The sequence below is a fragment of the Seriola aureovittata genome, chromosome 3 (genome assembly GCF_021018895.1).
Source record: "Seriola aureovittata isolate HTS-2021-v1 ecotype China chromosome 3, ASM2101889v1, whole genome shotgun sequence".
Lineage (NCBI taxonomy): Eukaryota > Metazoa > Chordata > Actinopteri > Carangiformes > Carangidae > Seriola > Seriola aureovittata.
The window spans coordinates 12,640,680-12,656,435 of record NC_079366.1 but is presented as its reverse complement, the minus strand read 5'-3'; the positions used below and the strand labels follow the sequence as shown (position 1 = coordinate 12,656,435).

The 15,756-nt window shown below is 36.4% G+C and overlaps 1 protein-coding gene across 1 annotated transcript in view; it reads left to right on the top strand.

Annotated features, from left to right (window-relative positions):
- LOC130167040 (voltage-dependent calcium channel gamma-5 subunit) overlaps window positions 1–14,985 on the top strand; it is a 39,187-nt gene extending 24,202 nt beyond the window's left edge. The window contains exons 3-6 of the mRNA XM_056372990.1: window positions 8,120–8,206; window positions 10,364–10,504; window positions 10,772–10,917; window positions 11,910–14,985. Of these exons, the coding sequence (XP_056228965.1) occupies window positions 8,120–8,206; window positions 10,364–10,504; window positions 10,772–10,917; window positions 11,910–12,173 (638 nt within the window). The 3' untranslated portion in view covers window positions 12,174–14,985. The remainder of the gene's footprint in view (window positions 1–8,119; window positions 8,207–10,363; window positions 10,505–10,771; window positions 10,918–11,909) is intronic.
- Window positions 14,986–15,756: the final 771 nt, after the last annotated feature.

Below are 15,756 nucleotides of genomic sequence, written 5' to 3'. Positions count from 1 at the left end.
TGCCTTACTATACTATGACATTTTTATGATGTTTTTATGCCTTACTATAATGACTTTTTCATGCCTTGCTATACTATGACGTTTTTTATGCCTTACTATACTATGACGTTTTGATGCCTAACTATAGTATGACATTTTTATGCCTTACGATACTATAACGTTTTTATGATGTTTTTATGCCTTACTATAATATGATGTTTTTTATGCCTTGCTATACTATGACGTTTTTTATGCCTTAATATACTATGACGTTTTGATGCCTAACTATACTATGAAATTTTTATGACACTTTTATGCCTTACTATTGTCAGGCTCAAGACACAAAGGTTGATCCCAAAAGCACGACCAGAGAGGCAGTTAACAATCAGGCAGTTTATTGATCAAAATCAATGAATCCTGACAACAGCGTTCCAGAAAAACTGGCAAGCCCAATGGAAACAGACAAGGAATCCAATAGGGGAAAAACTGAGAGACGTCGTCAGGCAGGCAGGGTCGAAACACAGACAGGCAGAATCAGGCAACGGTACCGACAGGGAACAGGCAGATCTCAGGAAACGGGTATCAGAAACGGTCTCTTGTCGAATGACAGTCAGGAAAACGCTGGTCAGTCACTCACTGGGGAAGAAAACAAACTGGCAAAGTGCAAAGGGACACACAGGGCATAAATACTGTTGGGAATAACTAGACACAGGTAAAACACATTAGGGAGAAGGCAGGTAATCACACGAGAGGAAGTAAAGACACAAAAGGGAAACTACCAAAATAAAACAGGAAATGACAAGACAGACATAAAACACTAAGGCCTGGGGACCTGGGATGATGTTTTTACGCTATTTATGCCTTTCTGACGTTTTAATACCTTACTATACTATGACATTTTTTATGCCTTACTATACTATGACGTTTTTATGACTTTTTCTATGCCTTACTATACTGTGACGTTTTTAGGCCTTGTTATACAATGACGTTTTTAAGTCTTACTGTATTATTAAGTTTTTTTATGTCGTAATATAATATGACCTTTTTTTGATATTTTTATGCCTTAGTATACTATGGCGTTTTTATGATATTTTTATGCCTTACTTTACCGTGACGTTTTTATGCCTTGCTATACTATGACGTTTTTTATGCCTTACTATACTATGACGATTTGATGCCTAACTATACTATGAAATTTGTATGACATTTTTATGCTATGATGTTTTGATGCCTTACTATACATAATGTCTTTCTGATGTTTTTATGCCTTACTATACTATGACGTTTTTTATGCCTTGCTATACTATGACGTTTTTATGACATTTTATATGTCTTACTATACTATGATGTTTTGATGCCTTAATATACTATGATGTTTTTACGCTATTTATGCCTTTCTATGCTATGTCGTTTATATGACCTTTTTTATGCCTTACTATACTATGACGTTTTTAGGCCTTATTATACAGTGACATTTCTAAGCCTTACTATACTACTAAGTTTTTTTATGTAATAATATACTATGACGTTTTCATGCCTTACTATACTATGACATTTTTATGCCTTACTATACTATTACGTTTTTTTATGTCATAATTTAATATGACTTTTTTATGCCTTACTATACTATGGCGTTTTTATGACGTTTGGATGCCTTACTATACTATGACGTTTTTATTTTTTAATATACTATGACGTTTTTATGCCTTAATATACTTTGACGTTTTTATGACGTTTTTTATGTCTTACTATACTATGATCTTTGATGCCTTAATATACTATGATGTTTTTACGCTATTTATGCCTTTCTATGCTATGTCGTCTATATGACGTTTTTAATGCCTTACTTTACTATGACTTTTTTATGCCTTACTATACTATGATGTTTTTAGGCCTTATTATACAATGACTTTTTTATGCCTTACTATACTATGATGTTTTTAGGCCTTATTATACAATGACATTTTTAAGCCTTACTATACTATGGCGTTTTTATGACGTTTGGATGCCTTACTATACTATGACGTTTTTATTTTTTAATATACTATGACGTTTTTATGCCTTAATATACTATGACGTTTTTACGTTATTTATGCCTTTCTGTCCTATGACGTCTATATGACATTTTTTTGCCTGACTATACTATGAAATTTGTATGACATTTTTATGCCTTACTATACATAATGTCTTTCTGATGTTTTTATGCCTTACTATACTATGACGTTTTTATGACGTTTTTTATGTCTTACTATACTACGATGTTTTGATGCCTTAATATACTATGATGTTTTTACGCTATTTATGCCTTTCTATGCTATGTCGTCTATATGACGTTTTCAATGCCTTACTTTACTATGACTTTTTTATTTTTTAATATACTATGACGTTTTTATGCCTTAATATACTTTGACGTTTTTATGACGTTTTTTATGTCTTACTATACTATGATGTTTTGATGCCTTAATATACTATGATGTTTTTACGCTATTTATGCCTTTCTATGCTATGTCGTCTATATGACGTTTTTAATGCCTTACTTTACTATGACTTTTTATGCCTTGCTATACTATGACGTTTAGGCCCTATTATACAATGACTTTTTTATGCCTTACTATAGTATGACGTTTTTAGGCCTTATTATACAATGACATTTTTAAGCCTTACTATACTACTAAGCTTTTTTATGTAATAATATACTATGACATTTTTATGCCTTACTATACTATTATGTTTTTTTATGTCATAATTTAATATGACTTTTTTATGCCTTACTATACTATGGCATTTTTATGACATTTGGATGCCTTACTATACTATGACGTTTTTATTTTTTAATATACTATGACGTTTTTATGCCTTAATATACTATGACGTTTTTACGTTATTTATGCCTTTCTGTCCTATGACGTCTATATGACGTTTTTTATGCCTTACTATACAATGACATTTTTTTGCCTTACTATACTATTGCGTTTTTATGCCTCACTATGCTCTGACATTTTTATGCCTTACAATATTATGACAATCTTTTATGTCATAATATAATATGATGTTTTTTATGCCTTACTATACAATGACGTTTTTACGACGTTTTTAAGCCTTACTATACTATAACGTTTTTATGCCTTACTATACTATCACGTTTTGATGCCTTGATATACTATTACATTTTCATGTTATTTATGCCTTACTATCCTATGATGTCTATACGAAGTTTTTTATGCCTTACTATACAATGACGTTTTTATGACGTTTCTAAGCCTTACTATTCTTTATTATTTTTATGACTTACTATACTATGACATTTTGATCCCTTTTTATACTATGACTTTTTGATGCCTTACTATACTATGACGTTTTTACATTATGTATGACTTAGTATCCTATGACGTCTATATGACATTTTTTATGCCTTACTATACCCTGACAACTTTTATGTCTTTTAATGCATTACTATACTATTGTGTTTTTATGCCTCACTATGCTCTGAAATTTTTACTGCTTACTATACTGTGTAAATTTTTATGCCCTACTATTTAGTTTTCATGCTTTTTATATATTATGACATTTTAATGCCTTATACCGTGAGTTATGACGTATATACATGACATATTTGTCCCTTTATAAAGACTGTCATCTATAAAAGGATATATTATTATGACACATATACATTCCATGGATATATGAGGAAGTTTATTACATACATGAAATACTAATAAATATATTAATATGTGCATGCTCATTAAAATTGTTTATTTTTGTATATGATTTTCTTAACAATTTACCTTTAACCATACATGTGTGTCTTGTACATTTACATATATAATGAATATATACTGACAGGCTTTGTGATGGATATATATTTATTCAACATTTGACTATTCATATTAAAACCTATAATAAAAACAGACATACTAAAATGCATGTTTCTATTAGCTAGACATTTATATGATATTATTCCAATTTGTAACAGGTTTCACATGTAATTTTTTACATATATAGGCTAAACTGTACATACATATATGGTTTTACTTCATATGTACATATATTTCATACAATACATGGAGATTCAACACTTGTACATAGATTAGATTTGCGTATGGGCATTTCTGTATGTTAATTCAGATCTCATATGTTAATAAACCGTTTGGTCGACAGCATTAAAAATTCAAACAATTAAATTCTGCCCAGGGCCCCATGAAGGCTTGGGCCAGCTCTGGGTATTATTATTTATTTATTCATTCATTCATTCATTCATTCATTCATTCATTCATATTCATTCATATTCATTCATTTAAAAGCCATATTATCAAAGACCTTAACCGGGTCCTGTCACTTCATATCTTACAAACATTAACGTCATTTACGTTCCTTGTCACCGATTATTTGGGAAAAAAGCAACACATAGAAGAGTACGTGCTCTTACTTTTAAAAGCAGAAATGGTGTCGTCAGCAGGTGATTTTCGTGTTTTCACGAAAGTGGCCGAGTTATACAAGTCACTTTTGGTTCAGACTGACTGAAAGTTTGTTTCAGAACTCCGTGTGTGTAAAATTGAAATCCACAAGCGTAGAATTTAGATCAACTAATGCTTTTTCGTTTCACAAATAGAAAATGTCACAAATGTCTGTTTGAAAGTTGTAAATGTAAGGAAGAATTTCACAAATGCTTTTCATTTATTTGTAAATTAATTGAATTAATTCACAGAAATAATTTTGATAAGATATTTTTGTGAATTTGCAAATTTATTTTTTGTAATTGTGGAAGGTGTTTTATATTTACAGATCACACATTTTACACGGATTGTTGATCTGTTCACACAAATAATACTGCAATAAATCTACCTCGATATGGAAGTGTCAAGTATTTTTATTCCAGTTAATTTTATGGCTTTGAAGGACTTCTCTCCCCACGACTTACCCAGAGGTACCTTGGATTGATGCAAAAAACCTTTAATTCTGTGGCTGCTTTGTATCTTTCCTTCTTTCTAACCTGCATTGTTTCTTGGCACTGTCGCACTTAACGTGAAAAACAAGGATTACATAAAGTTATAAAAGCTTATGTATTTCCACAGTGCATGCTCAAGCTCCTTACACCTATCAAAACATTGTTCCGTCCCAGCTCCAACCAAAGGCATGCTCTGATGTCTTGATTGGAAAAGAGACACTAACTGTTAAGTTTCACTCTTTTCTTAGAGACACAACTCTCCAGACAAGTGTTGTCCCAGAGTAAACCAGGTATCAACTTTTGCTCTTATCTTATTTCTCCCTCTGGTAATGGCAGCAGTTCACTGTTTTATTGTTATATACTCTTATTGTTGCTGGCTGTTGGGGTTTATTTATTACCCTCAACTCAAATACTTTTAGCCTTTCCAAGCCTTTTAGCGTGTATATGGCCTCTAACCTGGAAAAAGTTTTTGTTCTGCAAAAACTCATCCTGCAACATTATTCCTCTCTCTGTTGGATTGTTCCATTAACCCCTGTGCCACAACTGACCTGCTCTGTCCTGTTCCAGGGTTAATCGTTCAGTTGTGGTGGCTATGTAGGCTATCAAGTTGTGATCAAGTAACAGATGTTAGGGCCATTGCTATATTTGGACTAATGGTCCAGTGTGTGTTTTAGGGTCAATTGAGTGTCCTTATTGCCCATTTAACTGTTGCGTAGTGTTTGACCCAGAAACAATTACAGCACACTGTCACAGTACGTTGGTTACGCCAGAGAACGTGAATGAAGCTGTGTGGTGTTTTGGCTGCTATTGATGTCGGTTCGAGTTCATCGGGTGTTTGGCTGTTAGCCTTTCATTTTAGCGCACATGAGTTCATGGAGAGGATCTTTACTGACACAGCCAGCACTTACAATCTGATATTGTGTCATTGCTGTACAACATGTTCAATACGGGGCCTTACATTGCTTATATAATGTAGACTGCAAAGCTTGCAGCACAACTAATTGTAAGAGTATCAATGATTCTGAGTAGCTTTTAATGTATTTTCATTTACTTGCGATAAATATCTTTCACTACAAATTTGGAATAGAAGTGTTACTGGAGTCCCTCAAGACTGACTGAAAATGAGCCATAATGTCTGCTATCTGAAAGTATAATCAAAATTTTCAGTAATAGTTATATAATTTTTATCTCCCTCTGTTGAAATCACATTTGAATGGGCTGAGAATTACCGTTGCCATTCTGTAGAGATAAATAATTTAAAAGAACACTAGTGTTACTGCCATGCTAGACGTCTTAAGTGACATTTTAATAGCCCACAGGAACCATAGAGGCCTTCCCTTACATTACATATTGGTGTGAGGATTTTTAACATTTAGTGGAATTAAATGCTGCTTTGATTTCATGTCAAAAGCGAGCAAGAGAGAGAGAGAGAGAGAGAGAGAGAGAGAGAGAGAAATACTAGTAGGGAAAAGCCTTGTGATTACCCTTTATAACTGTTACAACTCTCACACACACTCCATGATGCTTCTTTTCTTGCCCTCTTGTTTCAGTCTTTATTTAACAATGGTACAATGTATTCAGAGCATCTCATGACCTTCATCTCTTGTACACATTAAGATTGCACAGATATTTAAATGCTGGATAGACTAACTAACCCTATTAAATGCCCAACAATGCTCAGTATCATTTGCTCTGATATGCATCATCAGCACATAAGATGCATTATGGAAGCTCATTACATATGCTCAACACATCAGCTGATCCAACAACTGTGTGTGAGGTTAATGAAGTGTTGAGAAAAACATCAGTGTGTATTTGTGTTATCAGTGTGTTTTGGTGCCAGACTTTTGACTGTATGTATCAAAATGATAAAGGGAAGGTGCTAAAATCTAACACTCTAATACTGACAGCAGATACTGTATTTAAGGTAAACACAAGAAACTTGTGCTACAGAAAATGGACCAGACTCAGTGAATAGCTCCCTAAGCTTAACATGTCCTATGATAACTATTAATTTAGCTATACAGACTAATGAGAGTGAGTGATAACTAACATGTCTTTGGGGTCATCAGGTGGGAACCTCCTTTCACCAGTGTTTCGTCTAGTTGGTCCCACGACACCTCCAGGAGGCTAGACAGTGATCACTGGCGTCCCAGAGTCACTCCCCTAATGCCAGCCATCACTGCTCCTCACACCATGACTATTTTCTTTATCTTGCCTATGCTACCACAAACAACACCATCATCAACTCTGACAAAACACACTAGCAGATTCAGCAAACAAAAACTCCCCTAACCAGTTGGAGAAAGTGGCAATTTTTGAATGAGGGAGGTAGAGTCCAGGAGAGATGCCTTTTTGAGCTAAACTCTCCCCCGCCGGATTAGGCTGTGCTCTACCTCCCCCTACTCCCCCACTCTCCAAGACAATGAGGGAGGTAGAGTCAGGGAGAGGTGCCTTTTTGGTTTAGCCCCCCCCCCCCCCCCCCCCCTACTCTACAACACCACACCATTCAACTCACCTAAAACAAGCAAACTCACCTTAACAGCCAAAGACACACTACAAACCAATTCAAACAATACAAGCAAACAACACAGGCCACCTCACCTGGACTAACCGCATGGTCTCAAAGAGGCTCACACAGGCCACATCCCCCACTTAAAAACACTTCCTCTTCCTGGATTTCTTCCTTGCTTCTCCCAAGAGTCTGTCTATCCTAAGTGCTCCCCCTGCTGGACCCCCAGCTACCATTATTTGTGTATTAATCAAATAAGCTATTTTTCTTTTGTATTATTAATTTTACTATTATTATTGTGTATTTTTCCCTGGTATTGCTATGGTTGCTGTGTATGATGTTTGAAAACTTGTTTTTTGGGTTGTTTTTAAATGGAATTCAACACACTGTTCCACAGCTATCACACAAACTTTACTATTCCCAGCACAAATAAACACATGAAATAGATCCTGTCTACTTACTGAGAACTTGACATTTGTGATGTACAGTCTCAACTTGCCATGATAGGTATTATCAATCATCATGAAAAGGCTACAAGACGTCCCTGTACTCTGCTAGCATATTGTACATGCTTCTGTTTTTTACTTTTATTTGTCACAGTGGGCCAATCCAAAGTTTGATCAGTTGTGTAGAGCACTAGACGCTGTGTTTGAATATATTTTTTTTCCTGTCCTTTGTTCCAGGGGATGAGAAAGGCCGGTGTTTTACCATAGAGTACGTGATGCCCACTAATGTCCAGATGACCTCTGAGTCCACCGTTAGTGTCCTCAGTAAGTAACTATTAACACTTCACTATTATATGCATGATGCTTCAGTGTGATGAAACTGTTCAGGCTCTCAGTGTTTAATTTGAAATGAACAGAAGCGGCAGCTAGAGGCACAATGGTGAAGGATCAAGCTACTGTAAAGCAGGAATAAGCAGCTAAACTGGACACTTATAACAACACTAATGAAAAAATAAAAACTTAAGGTCCTTTTAACCCATACACATTTTGTTTTCACACATATTATTTGATATAGCACATTTTGTGTAATGTATGTTCATTCTGTTCACTCCAAGAAATTGGCTCAAGTCTGCCAGCTAGTTTTAGTGCATTTGTTTTGAGTGATCCTAGAATCTGCAGAAGAAATTGGGGGAGGAAACCCAGTTTTAGCACACTAAGAGGTAAAAAATAGACCCTTGCTCAAGGATGTGAACATGGGGTCTAGTAATTTTCACTGCAGTAGTGAGTCTTGCTGGTTGGTTGGGCGCCTGAACAATGGGAAGTGGGGAGATAGCCTGGGCCTCTACGCCCTCCCAGTGAACCTCATTGCTGGCAGGTTGAAGTGTCTGTTACCACCATGTGTCACTGAGGGAGCTCATGTCTGTCAGCAGCCCTTCCCAGGCTAATGGTAGGGTGAGTGTTGACAATAGTGTTGACATTTGATTTCGTTAAGCCAAGTCCAAAGTCATCATATACATGACCTCAGTCTGACCCGAGCACATGTCACATGACTCGGGTCCATACCTCTGCACTACGCTGTCATCTCTGCATCAGAGTGTATGTGGTTTATGCTATTCCTAGCCCAATCCCCACGGCCAGTCCACTCAGGATAAGAGCTGGAATCGTTTGAAATATTTAAGGGTGCCATTTTCATTTTGTAGAGACCCCCTTGCAGCGGTAACATGCATGGATACACATGAGTACTACAAGCGTGCAGCCAAGCAGTCAGCACTACAGAGGGTGATGTGTCAACTTCACATCTCACATCCCTTGAGTCTTCAAGCTGTAGTCCATAACTTTAAGGAAGCTCACACCAAAGCAAAGATGACTGAGCATCTCATCCAAATTGTGACAGTAGTTCCATTTACTAGCTTTTCCCAGAGCTTTTAAGCATTACTCTTCATTTTTCTAAGTGGATGGAGTTTGCTCAGTTGTTATTAAGTGACTTAAGTATGGAACCTTTGGATGAGAGGTGGTCACTGATGGGGGGAAAATTGAAACCCTTGTTTCTGTTCAAAGATGGTGAAAGACTTGAGTGCGGCCATCATAATAAATACCTCCAAAGGTAAATTAGATAATCAGCTAGATATACATGTAGAGATTGTGTGAATTCCAAGTAAAGAAGAGTACATCTGACAAAGGAATAAGAAATGAAGAAAATAGATGCAGTAAGGATTTACATAGGCAGTTATTATAAGACTTAATTGGTTCCTTTCTAAAAATGTGATGAAAGTTAAAATGCAGAAAAAATGGTGCTGATAGTGATCTTAGTCCAGTGGTTGTGCCTTAAATTACAGTATGTAATAACTTATTCTTACCAAGGATGCACCACTGGATCTTCCGTCATCATTTTGCTTCTGAATTCAAACTCCTCTTGAATTTTCCCATGTTTCAGACTCAACGTGAATCCAAAAAGACTCACTGTTGTTTTTTTCATGCTTTAGATACTGCTGGTTGTCTACAGTAGATTGTAACTGGCAAATTTACCACACAATCCAAACTTTACCCAACCAATTAAATAACCAGTTCCATTAAGGTTATAGCCTCAGACATCTGGTCCACTTAGCTGGAAGGGTGACATTTTGTGTAATGGAGAACACAATAGGGGTCTAGAAACAAGTACCACAGACTCCCATTACTTCTGGGAGGTAGTACACCATTTGTGCACAGTAGGGAGGTCCAGCACCATCTTAATATACGGAGCCATGACCTAAACCCATGAAATGCCAACTCCATGAAGAATAACAACCAACCTCAGTAGACAACCTCATGCTGCTACTCTAAGAGGAAAACCTTCCATTAAAAGTTTGTCACAGATGAAAGTACAAAAAAACAAAACAAAAAAAGAACAAAACAGTATTAAAAAACAAGTTTCTCATTCAGTCTCACTCAAACCGATCAGTTCCTCTCTTTCTTCATCCTGGTTCTCTTCTCTCATTTCAGAGATGATCCGCTCTGCCACTCCGTTCCCTCTGGTCAGCCTCTTCTTCATGTTCATTGGTTTTGTACTCAGTAACATCGGCCACATCCGACCACATCGCACCATCCTGGCCTTCGTTTCTGGAATCTTCTTCATCCTGTCAGGTACTTGGTTTGGCTTGAATGTGATATGTCCATTTGAGAAGGTGAACTCATGTTACAGAGTTGCTTCAGGTCCGATCTGTGTCACCTAGATGTAAGAAGAGAACACAGTGAAACACACACTGTTATTGTTCTAATAAAACCTGTATTTACTTGAAGCACAGTTTTATTAATGGCAACAAGAGTGATGCTAATCATCCTGTATACCAATATATTTTTAGAATCTACTTCTCCACCCATAGTCATCAGAACTCTCTCTGCCTCCCACAGGTCTATCTCTGGTTGTTGGTCTGGTCTTGTACATCTCCAACATTAATGATGAAATGCTGAACAGGACCAAAACTAATGAGGCCTACTTCAGTTACAAGTACGGCTGGTCATTCGCGTTCGCTGCCATCTCCTTCCTGCTCACTGAGGTAACGTCACAATGGGAAATTAGGATAATGTAATATTGTATCTCACATTTCACAAGCATGTATCAAATGAACCCTTTCAACTTTTCATACCTAAGTAAACCATCATTTTTTCTCTCTTATCTGTTATGTTCTGGATTACATAACATTTTAGATTTTAAGCATTCAGCTGGTTCTCATTTATGTTCAAATTAATAGCTGAAGACACCAGTCTCTCTCCTGTCCTAAAACCACTCTTCTTCATGTGAGAGATGTTATCCATCATTATGACCACAGGGCAGAAAATAAATGCATCAAACACGAGGTCTATCTTCAAATCCTGTCCTTCAGATATGTATTGGAAACAGGAAACAGGACTATGGAAACAGTCCCCATTATACATGATAATTTAGGGTTAATAAGCTGTGATTCATTTTTTTTATTCAGTGTCTTTTGTGGTTAATCGATTCTGCTTTTGAACAGAAAAGTGTGCGAGTTGCCTTTGGTGCTGTCAGTCATTCCCGATAATGTGACTGTGACACTGACAGGGAGTTCATTATGATCTCATTTAAAGAGCAGGGACAAAAAGAGAAACAAGAAAAAAGTCCACACACATACAGCATGGACATACTGTACATGCACTTGCATGAACACATTTAACTGAGCCATGATTTTTGTGTTCACTGTAGGGGGATGAGTTTTTGATTGATTGAGGATTATAGGGCAAACTCATTAATAATCAAATAATTTACATAATTTATGAAATAATTCATTCTAAAACACAACATAATAGAATTTTATAGTTTGAACTGACCTGTATTTTCTGACATGAATTTTATTTTACACTTGTACACGTGTGACAGTAAGAGAGACTGGTTAATGATGCCGACCATTAACATTGTATGGCTAATCTATCACAACCCATTTTTTCCTATTCATAACAGAAACATAAGTATAATGATGTTACCAAGCAAGAGTAAACTTTGTGTCCCTTTGCCCCTTCATCCCCCCTCCAGACGGCGGGTGTAATGTCGGTGTATCTGTTCATGAAGCGCTACACAGCAGAGGAAATGTACCGGCCCCATCAGGGCTTCTACCGGCCTCGCCTCAGCAACTGCTCCGACTACTCCGGCCAGTTCCTCCATCCAGACGCCTGGGCCGGGCGAGGCCGCAGTCCCTCCTCCATCTCCTCCGAGGCCTCCCTCCAGATGAACTCCTCCAACTACCCTGCCCTCCTCAAGTGTCCAGAGTACGAACAAATGTCATCCTCACCCTGCTGAGGCCAAGGATGAGTAGTTGTGTTAGCACCGTAGGTGTCAATTTGATCTGCCTGGAATTTGGCATAAAATTTTCCAATAATTTGATATTTTTCAGCTTGAAACACAACAAGTCCCTTATGACCTGATTCTCTCTACCCTCCCTACTGCTGATTTTTTAGTTACACCTTTTGGTTCTGTGGGGAGTAGAACATATGGCAAACTTGAAGGTTAGCCAGTTCACGTTATTCTCAGCTGACCTGTCTTGTTCCAGGGAGAGCTGTTAGACAATAAGAGAAGAAAGAGTTTGACAAGATTGTACTTTTATGTGCTTTTTCTCTAGCTTTTAGTGACGGGTGACTGGCCATCTGGTGAACTGACCATGGTAGGGTGAAGTCATCTGAGAGGAGTAACTTCGTGTAGCTTCAACCTGTAATGAGCGAATCCACTATTCGCCTGTAGTACTGCCACGATCCTGATAGCTATATGACAGAATTACATGCTGCACATTTGCAGACATGGAGAGTTCAAAAACGGGATTAGAATTGAATAGGCAACGACAGTCGGGTGACAAATTAAAGGAAAAACCAGAAAAATTAGTGGAGAAACAGGATGACAATGCCCCCATCCACAGGGCACGAGGGGTCATTGCTGTGGCTTTCACAGTCACCAGATCTCAACCCAGTTGAACACCTATGGGAGATTTTGGACTGACTTGTTAGACAGCACTCTCTACCACCATCGTCAAAACACCAAATGAGGGACTGTTTTTAGGAAGAATGGTGTTCATCCCTCCACTAGAGTTCAGAGACTTGTAGAATCAATGTCATGAAGCACTGAAGCAGTTCTGGCAGCTTGTGGTGACCCAGCACCTTACTAAGACATGTTATGTTGGTTTTTCCTTTAATTTCCCACCCGTCTGTTTGTGCAATGAATGCAGAGTCTGCACATGTTTTCAAAACCAAACACTGCAGTAGGTTCAGAAAGCAGAAAATAGCCAATTACATCACCTTGGTGTAGAAGAAACAGTGGTTCTGGACAGAATGTTCCATCAATTTGATTATAAGATTGTTGCTCAAATTGTGCAGACCTCTGATTTATAAATGTTACAATGAAAATTTTAATACTAATTTTGTCTACAAATTGCACATGTGCACCAGCTGTTTGACTGAGCACAAGCAAGTTTAACTCACATCCTCAGTTGTCACTATTCAGGTGCAGCACGCTGCACAGAAAATGGCTTGTTGGTGTAATACACTGTAGGGATTCTCCTGCACATCGTAACAGTTTAAGACATGTTTCTGTGAAATCAGGAGCCAGAGCTCTGCTTGAATTTTCAGTGTTCAAGTGTAGAGCTTATGATACACATGATGAATGTGAATTTCAACCATTCTAATAGATGATTTTAATTGACACACAATTTTGTAAACAAAGTGTTTGACTGGGGTTACATTCTGGGAGAGTTGGGTTTCTAACAGATGGTGTTTGACCTTCCACGTCAACCTCACTTCTTTCTCATCCTTCAGCAGTTTAAGTGTTGACACCAAAGGAAATCTTTGTATTATAGGCTGCTAGTCCAGACATATGACATACATTCTATTTAAATGCCTAAATCTGAATATGCTAATGGTTATATAAACTTTTGAGTGTATTATTATAAAATCTTGTAAACAAAATCAAAAATAATGTCTTATTTACCCCCGTGACTCATCATTAATAACGACAAGGGACTGCTTTGAATCCGTGTTTCAAACAATGCAGATGTAAAACAGAGAGAACATATGATTCGTGTATACAGTGGTCCTCTTAGTAATTAGAGTAATTAAATATAGAAAGTGTGTGCATTACTGCTTGATTATGCTTATCAGATTTGAGTTGTAAAAGGTTAGAAGTTTAAATAAAGACAGGAGAAGATGGACTTTGTGTGGTTATACTGACAGGGAATTTGAGTGAGTCAGGTGGTATGAAAGACTATTTTGATACAGAGCCATTGTGAATGTATAGATGTACTGAAGGAAAACACTGCTAAATGAGAATAAAGTACCTCTCCTATAGAGATATATTAACCTAAATTATAGATCAATATTTTTCTAATTATCCCTCTTATAATGACAGAATATTCTTAGATGTTTGACCTACAAATATACTGCAATCCTTAGTGTGCCAAGGAAAAAGTTGTATCCAGGTTAAGTGGCAAAGTATTGAATATATACATTTCATGCAGCGTTAAGTGTGAGTAAACATATTACAGAGAAACATTTTTGTCTTGTGCAATACTTTTATGTTAGTTTGATATATTACTAAAATTATAATTATTGTTAGTATTTCATGTTGCATGGTGTGAATTCCACATATTATTAATGGCATGCAACATTTCATCACTGCAGAACGTGTAAACAAAACATAGCTTCTTAAAACCAATAAACACAACCTGTGCCAAACTAAACTGTCACTCTTAAGCACTATTCTGATACATAGACCAGTTGTATTTTGTTTATTTTAAACACTGTAAATATGAGATCATCAGTGTGTATATAGACTCTAATACTTTTTGTATAGATGGCAGTACATGTAAAATATGGTTGTCCTGTTTTTGGGTAGATTCATCTGCAGTATATGTGACAGCTGCTTCGCCTCCTTCCTCACATTGAGAATGTGAGCTTTTGCATAATGTTATACTTACATAAATGTAAAGTATTCAGATGGTGTCATTGTCATACATGAAATGTCAATATCTGTGTATTTTTACAATCAGAGTCACTTTCATGGTGTGAAATGTGCAATGGAATATGTATACTCAAAGAAATAAAGTTTAATGGGATTTGATTAACAATGAGCTTGCCTGCTTGTGTCTCTGAAATATCTATATTATATAGTATAAGTGCAATATATATAAAGTTTATCATTATTATTATTATTAGCATCATTATTATTTTTGTAAACTATTCATATTTGTTGTGCATGTGTCATAGGGCTGGATGAATTATATTTATCACTCATTCATGAATTTCCCCTAAGGAATAAATAAAGTATCTATCTATCTATCTATCTATCTATCTATCTATCTATCTATCTATCTATCTATCTATCTATCTATCTATCTATCTATCTATCTATCTATCTATCTATCTGTCATCTCTGAAAATAAGATCTTTGGCCAGGTATTTATACTTAATATTTTGTTGTGGTTATATCATTTTAATGGCAAAAATGAAAATTGTTATTTGTATCACATTTACCCTATTGGACCTAATTAGCCCTTAAGCGACGGCTAAAAAAACAAAAATATAGTAGCGTAATAAGAGACATCAAAACAGCTTGAGACAGCTGGATAATAATGTGTCATGAGGGGTTCCTGTTAATCAACATCATAGGACGACAAACGCACCTGAGACAGCGGATACCTAGCCTGTCGTTTTTACTTGGACAGTGAAAACATATGAAAAAATAATTGATTATTATGTGGTTACGGTTAATGTGCTGTACAATGTCACCCTCTATTGAGACAGAGTGGAAATGCATATCAGTGAGATCCTGCAGGTGTAGACTGAAAAACAACAACAACAACAAAAATTAAAAAATTATGAACTATTGATTATATTCCTTC